Genomic DNA, 10199 nt, shown 5'->3' with positions numbered 1-10199 from the left:
CAAGTGACATTGTAAGCCATCCGTAGTGACGGAATCCAACGGGGTGCAGCTTGATTCTAAACTGATTGTAGTCAGTTAATATTTACGGAGGCGTTTGACTGTTTAAAGGTGTACATGACCTGCATGTGCACACACCTTGTGGTACCGTGCTGCTGTTTGAAACTTGGAAGCAAACGCTTCATTTCCCACATTGCCCAAAACTTGTTCTCTCGGTGTGAATGTGTCTGCATCGTACACACTCTTAGTACCCATGTCCATGCATGTCATCCACTGTGCATCAATCATACATCGACATTCGACAATCCGCATTGGTATTTAGTCAGGACTGTGTCCTGCCAGCAACTCCAGGACGGGACCTGAATGCGCATGTTGCTGCAGTACAAGCACCTGCTGGCGGCAACTGTGCTAGGTGTAACCGTGTTCGCACAGAGTGAGATGGAGGAGCGCAAGCTGATCGCAGTGCAGTCATTCCGCTTTTTAGCAAGAAGGGCCGGTTAAAGGACGGGCTGCAGACGCTGACGCTGGTTGAGGGCGCAGAGCCAGATTTGCGCTGGCCATCATCAACGCCTGGGAAGACCGCGGTACGGGCTTAGGGGAGGGGGGGGAGCTCAGGCGGCTTGAATTGGCTGTCAAACGGTTTCAGCGCGGCGAGATGGTGAAGGTGCCATGGCTGGATAGCAAGACGATGAAAGCGATCCGTGAAACCGAGCTGCGCTACGACAACAGCCTGGTGCGCGTGCTGCGCGTCTTTGCCAAAAATATTTGTAGCCCTGATGCAGCCCTAGATTCCGACTCTCAGCCAAGTTGCAGTTGCAGCCGCGAGCCTCTTTGCTATGGGATTCCTCACCATCGCGGGAGCGCACATTTGAATTCTAAGTACAACTCAAAGGCAATGGTTACTTGCTCATGACATGTCGCAGCGCAGCTGCAATGTCACAGTGGTGCACTTTGAGGGATGTTGTCCAAACGATGGACACCAGGTCGTCGACGTGATGGCAGCCATCAAGCAGTTTGATAAGCCTGTGCAGAGGACGACACGTGTCCGCTGCAGCTTCTACTGGAGCTGCCGACGTTCACGTCGCCAGTGCTGTACAGTCACCCACAGATGCACAAGCCTCTGGCAGAGGTGGCAACCCGGGATGGGGCAGAGCGTGGCGGGATGGCTCGACGCGAGGCCTTTCTGGCAGGCTTCGTCAACGTCCACGACCCAGAAGTAGCGCGCGGAGCCGACAGCAATCCATGCGAGTACAAGGCACTGAAGCTGGGCCGCGCCCTCGGCAAGCTCGAGGTGGACCAAGATGCCAAGCCCAACAAGGACGAGTTGAAGCTTATCAACGAGGTCCTCGCCCTGCCCGCCGTCCCGCCATCTCTCCATTCCCCAACGCACCGTGCTCTGGAAGTTCCGCTTGTACATCACCAACCAGCCGCGAGCTCTCGTTCGCTTCCTCAAGTCCGTTGACTGGGCGGATGCGCAAGAGGCGCACATTGCCATCAACAACATGCGTCAGTGGCAGGGACTGGACGTTGAGCAAGCGCTGCAGGTGCGTGCGCCCCCTTTTCTTGAATACCCTGTCTGACATGTTTGCCCAAGCAGCCGCTGAGGTTTCGCAAACCTGCACATGTTTGCCAGGTTGCAGGCACGCTGTAGTGGCTGATGTGGCAAGCTGTGCATAGATGGAGCTTCGTCACCATAGCATTGGCTCTGTGCCACACGTACAAGGTTGGGAAGCAGAGTGTTTATCGGTGTCGGTTGTGGCGAGGACGTTTCTTGACACACACAGGCCTGTCATGTCTTCATCGAGTGCGCATGAATGACCAGGCAATCGATCAGGTGCCCTGATAGCTTCCCTGTGTAAGTCACACAGATGCACCCCTCAGTTGGCACGCACGTGCAAGGCCCAGTGCTTCGCCAGACACGGTCATTTTCGGGTCCAGATGGCCAAAAAGTTAACAATTCGGCGACGGACATGGGGGTCGAACCCAATTCTGGCGAAGCACTGGCGATGCTCCTTTGTGCGATTTGTTGGCGGTTTTGGCGCAGCGATCAGGCCGCCCTATTGTGCCGCAGATGCTGACTGCGGACTTTGACAACGTGGAGGTGCGCACGTTTGCCGTGGAGGTCCTTCGAGCAACCGCGAATGACGCCAAGCTGCTGGAGCTCATGATCCAGCTCGTGCAGTGCGTGCGCTATGACCCCAAGCCCAGTGAGGGCCCTTCCCCTGTCGCCGACTTCCTCGTCGAGCGGTGCCATATGAACAGCAAGCTGGCCGTAGCCCTCCACTGGAGTCTCATCGTCGACTGCGAAGACCCCAACCTGAAGGAGCGCATCGGCTGCATGATGCAGAAGCTTTACATGCTGCTGCGCGACATGAACCCTGACGGTTACACCGTCGTGCATGACCAGATCCGCCTCAAGGCACAGCTCAAGCACTTTAGTGACGTCATTGCGGCGGCAAACCGGCTCTTATGCCAGCCGCGAGGAATTCATGCGGGGCCAGCTCACTGAGTCCGGCTGCTTTGCTGAGCTGCTCAACATCCGAGTCAGCCTGCCAGAAGACCCCTCCATTTACCTTGTATCTGCAATCCCTGATGTGTGCCTCCCTTCCCTGCTGCTACGTATCACTGTCCATTCCCTACAATAAAAAACACGCTCCAAATGCTTGGTTCTGGGAGATCATTGCCATGAGACACGTGCCATGAGGCTGCATGTTCAGAAACATCATGGCATTTCCTTGCCAATCAAGAGCGCGTGCCTTGGATTGGCACAAGAGCCGGATCTCTTGTGCCAATCCACCAATTCCAACAGAAACTCAGATGGCGCTCATGCTCTTGCCTTGATGAGACACAGAGCCGATAACAAAATTCCAGCACGTCAGGTATGTTCATAGCCCGCACCTTATTCCCAGGTATACTGCAAGTTTTGGCACATGTCCGCCGTTCAACATGCTGTACCTATAGAGAACATGAATGCCTCTGCATGAGAGCTGCCGGGCATAAAGTACACGGAGCTCAGGAAAGCCATGCATACATCTTGAAGCAAGAAGTGTTCGTGGCACAGCTATGGGACCTTGTACAAGGTCGGCTTGTCATCTCCTGCTTGTACCCATGCAGTCGTGCAAAATCTTCAAATCCGCGCGCGCGCCCGTCAAGATCGCATTCCTCACGGAGGCAAAAGCAGACGTGGATGCGCGGCAGAGGGTCGTGAAGGAGCTGCAAAACGTGCATGGCACGGGCCCAGGGGCGCACCAGACGGCGCGCGTGCACGCGCCACACTCCCCCCCCTCCAAGCCCGGCCCGCGTGGAGATTCTTTACAAAGACGGCGACGACCTTCGTCAGGACCAGTTCATCTGCCAGCTCATCAAGCTCATGGACCAGCTCCTGAAGCGCGAAAACCTTGACCTGCGCCTTACGCCATACTGGTGCTCCCGACGTCTCCGGCGTCCGGGATCTTAGAGTTTGTGCCTTCCACAACCCTGCAAGTGCGTTCTTTCATTTTCACCCGCAATTCTTCGCAACGTCCAACTTCACCCAAGTCGAAATGGGTATTCTCTACCTCACCTTCTTGGAGTTGCCAATCCATGTGGATGCGGTAGTGTTGTTGGACTCGCCATCATCACCTGAGCCATGCCAAGGCATTTTGTGCGGGTTGTAACTGCAGCAGACGAGTGCGCTGTTTCTGCTTCCTGTTTTCGCCCTGTTTCCGCACTGTGGCCCCGAACTTGGTTGGCTGTGAAACTGCATGACATACTTGGCTTCCCACCCCTGAGCTGGGGGGTTGCTGCAGGAGGTGACCAGCAAAGGGGGGGGGCGAAGGCATCGTAAAGTTCTTAGCGAGCCATCGCGGCGATCACGGCTCGACATCGACGGTTTCCCCAGAGGCAATGGAGAATTTCGTGCGCAGCTCAGCCGGCTACGCGATCATCTCGTACCTGCTAGACCTCGGAGACCGCCACCTCGAGAACCTGCTGCTCACAAACTCCGGAAAGCTCTTCCACATCGATTTTGGCTACGTGTTTGGCATGCGCGACCCAAAGCCCTGGGCCAAGGTGCCGCTGTCCATCAAGCCTCAAATCGTGGCTGCAATGGGGGGGACGAGCTCGGAGCACTACCGGCAGTTCCGACAGCTCGCGTGCGAGGCGTACTGTATTCTGCGCAAGCACGCCAGTTTCTTCCTTACCCTCCTCAAGTGCATGCCGGTTCTGCCATTGACTGCTTTGCCGCGTCCTCTAAGTCTGTCTCACTGGACTTTGCGATGTCTCAGGTACAGCCTTCTGTGCTTGTGCTGCATTGCAACACTTTGTTTGAATAGTTGACACGTCTTCCCACACAGCTGGATTTTATTCGCACAGTACGTTGATTTGCTCAGTTAAGTGGCAGATAGGTGGGGAGGCATGTCTTGTCTGTTCCCTGCTCGAGGTACCATGCAGACCTGAGAAATTACCGAATAGCTGGCACAGTTCATGGCATTACTCATGCGAAACTCGCCGAAAACAAAAGCCTTTGTGGGGCATTCGTTGTTGTAGAAGACACATTATCCTCATTGGTGATCAGCTGGTTGCTACATGTGGCTGGATTGTGAGGTGCCATACAGAGTGCTGATCTGTCTTTGCGTCCATGTGATGCCGCTATGTGCCCACTTCGCATGTCACCATCGCCATTTCGCTCACTGCATGTCCATGCGGATGCGATACCTTACAACCTTTTAACGTTTCCCTGATGGCTCACTCTTCAGATGCCTGCTAAGGGCTGGTGTGATGCCGGATTGCGGCACTTGAAGGGATATCTGCTGAACCTGCCCAAATCGCAACTGGTGTCACCAAGCAGCGAAGGGAAATGTAGACCAACTACCGTCCGGATAAATTTAGCGGTTGTACTGTAGTGTTATGAACACACACTCCTTGTGAATTGGAGCACGAGTCATCGCTCCAATTCACAACGAGCGCCAAGTGATTGCTTGGTGATGCGATGTGGACAAGTTGGTGTGAACGCAGCTATGGCTTGCCGGTGGGGTCATGCTAGGTTGCCAGCATTGTCCGAGTCAAGAGGACTCAATGCGTGCCTAGAGGATGATGATGGGTGCATACTTGCAGTTGGAGGAGCGCCTGACTACGGACATGACAGATGATGATGCGCGCGACCACATCTTTGCGCTGCTCGACCAGTCTGTCAACCACATCATGGCACGGCTTGGAGATGATGCTCACCGAATCGCGTCCCAGCTTCGATAGTCAAGCGCCCATACAGCCGCGGGTTTGACGATGATCTGATGAGCAACCCAACCCGCAAACGGAAGTTGGATAATTGTTGTCAGCACACTGTCTTCAATTGTTGCGAGCTCGAGCTGAATTGTAACCCAAACGTATCACTTATCAACGTGTGACACGTGAGTAAATACAAAGAAATCTAGTACGTTGCTTGAATTTGTCAAGTGCTTTCGTTGGCTCATTGCAACTGATGGTGCCCAGCTTTGCCATCTCTAAAACTCTTGTTGTGGTACGAAGGAGTTGGGTCACATAATTGTAGAGCGCCCTTAGTGTGCAATTGTCGGATGCAAGTTATATCAGTAAACCATAGAACTACAAGAAAGCGATGACAGCAGCAAGCAAAAGCTGCTTGAGGAACTACAGGCATCAAATGAGGTTACATGTGTGGCGTGACGTATTTGTGTCGATACAAGCCAAGGTGCCAATGGCTGCGCAAACATGGTGCTCAAGGGTGGGTGCACGCATCAGCAATACCTAAAAGAAAAAAGAAAGACCTACAAGTCCCTCTCTCGTATCGCCGTGAACGTCGGCTCGGACTTCCATGCAGGGTGTGATGCACCGCAGGAAGATCCCGGCGTGGCTTAGGTTGCTGGTTTTCTTGTGTGTTTTGAATAGTTTGTGTCATTGTTTTCAGTGTTAGTTTCTGTGTTTTTTTTTCCTGTTTTGCAAGCCCTGTCGCTTGTAACACAAAAAGAAAGAAATACGCCAGCCCAAATGAGGCGGCGTTGACGACAGGCGAGACAGCCAGAGCTGATCTCGCGCCTAATTGGAGGGACGCAGCATCCCCCACAAGAGGACGCAACTATGGGGGCTTGTGGAACGCGGGTTAATAAGGTGGCCGTCAAGCTCACGACGCTGAACAACAAGACCATGCGTGAGATTCAGGGTCATGCGCACAACAGAGGCGACGACAGAGTTTAACGCAGGAGCTGAAACACCCAGGGCGGTGAGACAAGCAAGCATATCACGGTAAACAGAACCGGGCAACCCCAAGCGTGACAGTATGATAATGCACAGTCCAGCCCACATCACGCAACAAAGTCTCGAGCAGCCGATGTTGCGAGCGCTTTTGGAGTTGCTTGGCAGCAGCAAAGCCCTCCCGGACGTACCGAATTCAACGATGTGCACAATTAAAGCACCCTCATACATGTGCCACGCGGGATCCTCCCAATCGGCGGAGGTGAAGCGACAGCAACGAGCGCGTGGCCGCCGTTCGAGGACAGCAATGTCGGGCCGGAAGCGAACAGTATCGATATCCAAGCGGGCGACGAATGCTGGTAGGGATTCGTCCGGACAGCCAAATTTGGCATGGAGGAGTGCACACAAAAGGGAATCAATGGGCGTGGGGGCAGAGCCTGCCGTAGACATGACGATAGCCCTAGACATCCGAGCTCGCCAGACTGCGAGAAGATGGGCTGGCAGGCGTTTGGGAACGTACGCACCATGCGTAAGCACGTCGTCACTTAGGATCATTGTCGTCGGCGGCAGGGAGTATAACGTCCGCAAGGACGAAGTGCCTGCCCATACGGCCTTTGAGGATGGCCGCCAACAAAGTGCGCACAGCAGCGTCGTGGCGATGGAGTACTCTACGTTTCATGCGGGGCTCGTCACAGCCCCCGCAAACGATGTGAGAGGTGCTGTCAGCCTGGTGACAGAGCGGACAAAACGGAGGTACCTTGCCAGAAGGTAACGGTGGGGAAGCTTAAAGTTGAGAACCTGGCCGGTAATGGTGCGAATGAGTGTGCGTTTCTGGGGGTCAATGATGTTCGACTGCCAAGATAGTCCTCGGTGCGGGGAGGGAGACTATGTCCACCTCAGCAGTAAGACCTTTGGCGTAAACGGTGGTAGCAGGGTAGACGTCGAGGGCATGTTGTTCAAGATGCTGCGCGATTTCTTTCCTAGGGTTGCGAAGGAAGCCGTGAACGGTAGGCGACGTGCTGTGCTTGCCATCATCAACAGCTAGAGTGGTTCAGCGCGCCCAGCAAGGCGGAACTATCGCAAGGTGTCCAGAGTAGTCAAAAACTCCATAATCATGCGCAGTGACAGACAATTTCGCGGATTCTTTCGCTGCAAGGTCAGCGTGGTCGTTGCCAAGAATGCCAGCATGAGATTTGACTTGGTGGAAGTGGGTATGCAAACCCTGAGCAGCTCTATCCGCGACGAGCCCGGCGATGGCAGCAACAAGTTCACGGTGCAAGGTACGTTGCATGGATTGTGGGTAAACTAAGGCGCGTCTAACCGCATGTATAGCAGAGAGGCTGTCAGTGTATTTATGCACTGCTCCAGGCGAGGAATGTGGCGAGAGAGGCATGATACGTGAGTGCACCATATAGTCCGATTAATTCAGCACGGTAATTCTCGTTGAATACACCTGGCAGGCTAGGCTTGAGAAGGTGGAGGTGAGGGACTGCCTGAGTGGGTAGACATGGGACGCATGTTACAAATGCCGCGCCAGTTGCATGAACCATGCCTCTATCCGTGGGAACATCCATAGCGCTGCCATCAGTAAAATAGATCGAGCCAGGCTGCACATGTGGGCAGACGTGCGAGGTGCCATCAGGTGTAAGAACTGTTTGGAGGTGAGTCAGGGGGGCCGCCCCAAGTAAATAGGGGTAGGGTGTGAGACCTGACAGCGAAGCGGCGCAGATGAAGGGGAGGTCTTGGATTCACATCGCATGAGGAGTTGGAGGCGTGCGGGAGGACTGGGCACAGGCCACGGACGGGACGAAGAGAGCTTGGGTATGCACGAAGGCAAGCCAGGGGAGGTGGCACTGGAGGCCACAACGTAGTGCGGATGTAAAGAACTGCGTATTGCAGCGTGTACGTGGGCAGGGTCATAGTCATGAGCCCAGGCATCACGGCCAAGCTGATTAGAGACCATAAAGAGATGAGCAGCACGGGGGCGGGGGGCGGCCGGGTCAGCCTCAGTGTCGGTCGCAGCAGATGGCCCAGGGGCGATGGCGCAGAGGTACGCGACAAACTCATGGGCATACCAGGACCGAAACCCAGCGTTGGCATCCCTGGCGGGGACGAGGAAGAGAGTGAGACTTGGTTGAGTGGAATAGCAACTCAGGACAGCCCACTTGATGGCTTTATAGATAAGCTCATAGTTGTCAGGTGGGGTGGCAATGGAACTGCCCCAAAAAGGCTGCGAGTACGAGTCATAGGTGGCACCCATGTCGCAATCGTCGGGGTATTTAGAATAGTAAGCGGGGGTCACGGGACACCGGTCGAGCGGCGTGGTGAAAGGGTGAGCAGTAGCGCGGAAGATGGAGGCGAGAGGCGCGAGGAGCGGCGACATTTCCCGGGCAAGAGAGAGGCGGGCCGAGTGAATGCATGTGCGTTGGTGGCGAGGAGCAAGAGGACGAGGGCAGCCGAGAACTGGCGGGGCAGCATCATCAAGGGGGCCTCCGTGTGAGTGAAAGTCTACCCACAATTGTAAGTACGTGGCGCTCTCGAGGATCGCAAGATAGCCGCCACGGCGTCGTAAACTTTTACAGTATTGTGCGGGGCTGACAGAGCAAGGCCAACGCCGGTAGGGTGGTCCCTGGGCAGGATGATATCCTCGTCTGGGTGAACTGGCTCAGAATTCAGATGTATGTAGTGCGTGCCAGTCGTTAAGTGCCAGCTAGTGCAGTGCGAGGTGGCGACGGCCGTTTGGAGGGTCACTGGCAGAGGTAAGCGGGCCTTGATAGCTTGTGGAGACAGTCTCGTCATCGTCGTCTGTGTGAGCGCAGTGAGCTGCTCCGGTGGGATAGCTGTGAGAACATCAGGCATGGGGGTGGTAGCACACAGGAGGGATACGTCTTCCCCCGCCATGGGTTGGAAGCTAAGGACACAAGGTCGTCGGAGCGGGGCGTGATTCCGTGCAAGGAAAATTGGGGCGAGGGACCCAGGGGCCCGAGAGGGGGGCGGCACAGCGAGAGGTGCGAGTGGAGCGGACGCCATAGCCGTTCGTTTGATAAGTGAGAAGACCGAGTCCCGAAGGCGAGGGTCGATGATGTGATCCGCCCACGTGACTGTGGCCGTTAATTTGACCGTGTCCGGGTAAGGCAGAGTGGAAAAGCGGTTACTACAGCATGCGCGCTTCGCAAAGTTCGTCTGAGCAATGTTTGTGACATTTGGAGGAGTTTTGTTCATGGTAACGGAGGATTTCATGCCAATCGCCTGCACGTGTGCGGCGCCGTAAGGCCGGGGCAATATATTTGCAACGTGCAATCCAGGCAGTGAGAGCCAGGTTGGGGTGATGGGTCGTGGGCCGCGTGTGGGGGACGTGCACGGGAACGTAGCGGGGCATATCGGGGTGGGACACAGAGGGCACCGCGGCGTACGCCGAGAGTCGTGCGAGCATAGCGACGCAGGTCATTGATGACGATGCGTGTCTCGGCGGGCTGGGATTGGGACGGCAGAGCGCTGTGCCGGACTATGCGATGGAAGGCGGCGCACGCAGAATGCTTAGGGTGCTCACACCAGTGTTCCGGATATTTGAGGACATTGTCAGCGGTGCGTGCTAGGGTAGGGTCCTCGGCCATGTCGAGGAGAGAGTCGCGCAGGTGGTCTTTGAAAGTGCAAAGGCTGGTGTAGTGCGTGTACATACCGTGAAGGGGGACACGCGGCGTGCGAAGGTTCCAGGCAACATAATCGTCGTTCAAGGCTTTGCATGATTTCCGTTTCCGCGCGATGCAATTAACAGTGATGGCGGGCGCGCGTGGGGTATGCGCGCCAGTGTTCCACGAGAGGGGAGGATGTCGCAGGCGGGCCGTTTACTGAGCGCGGGATGACTCTTGGCGAGGGCAATGAGGGCATGTGCCGCCCCGTGGGTGGACTCATCGCTTTTAGGGAGCTTCGCAAATGAAGTGGTCGGAGTACATCACCAAGGACGACAAGGGCACGCCGGCCATCAGGGGAGAGATGTCTGCGCTGATGGTCAGAGA

The 10199-nt window shown here is 55.5% G+C and overlaps 1 protein-coding gene across 1 annotated transcript; it reads left to right on the top strand.

Moving 5' to 3' along the window:
* The first annotated feature begins 652 nt into the window (after positions 1-652).
* Positions 653-2506, top strand: LOC149809082 (phosphatidylinositol 3-kinase VPS34-like). Its single transcript, XM_089995008.1, has 3 exons — positions 653-895; positions 1052-1408; positions 2042-2506. The coding sequence occupies exons 1-3, from the start codon at positions 653-655 to the stop codon at positions 2504-2506; spliced, it is 1065 nt and encodes a 354-aa protein (XP_089851134.1).
* The last annotated feature ends 7693 nt before the right edge of the window (positions 2507-10199 follow it).

The sequence above is a fragment of the Nuphar pumila genome, unplaced genomic scaffold (genome assembly GCF_984573655.1).
Source record: "Nuphar pumila unplaced genomic scaffold, dmNupPumi1.hap1.1 HAP1_SCAFFOLD_1767, whole genome shotgun sequence".
In the NCBI taxonomy this organism is placed as follows: domain Eukaryota; kingdom Viridiplantae; phylum Streptophyta; class Magnoliopsida; order Nymphaeales; family Nymphaeaceae; genus Nuphar; species Nuphar pumila.
This window is presented reverse-complemented; position numbering and strand designations above follow the sequence as displayed.

Coding starts and splice junctions, on each gene's coding strand:
- LOC149809082 (XM_089995008.1), top strand. CDS start 653: ATGGTGAAGGTGCCATGGCTGGATAGCAAGACGATGAAAGCGATCCGT. Junction 896..1,051: donor AGTACAACTCAAAGGCAATG/GTTACTTGCTCA, acceptor TGTCCGCTGCAG/CTTCTACTGGAGCTGCCGAC. Junction 1,409..2,041: donor GTGCTCTGGAAGTTCCGCTT/GTACATCACCAA, acceptor GTTTTGGCGCAG/CGATCAGGCCGCCCTATTGT.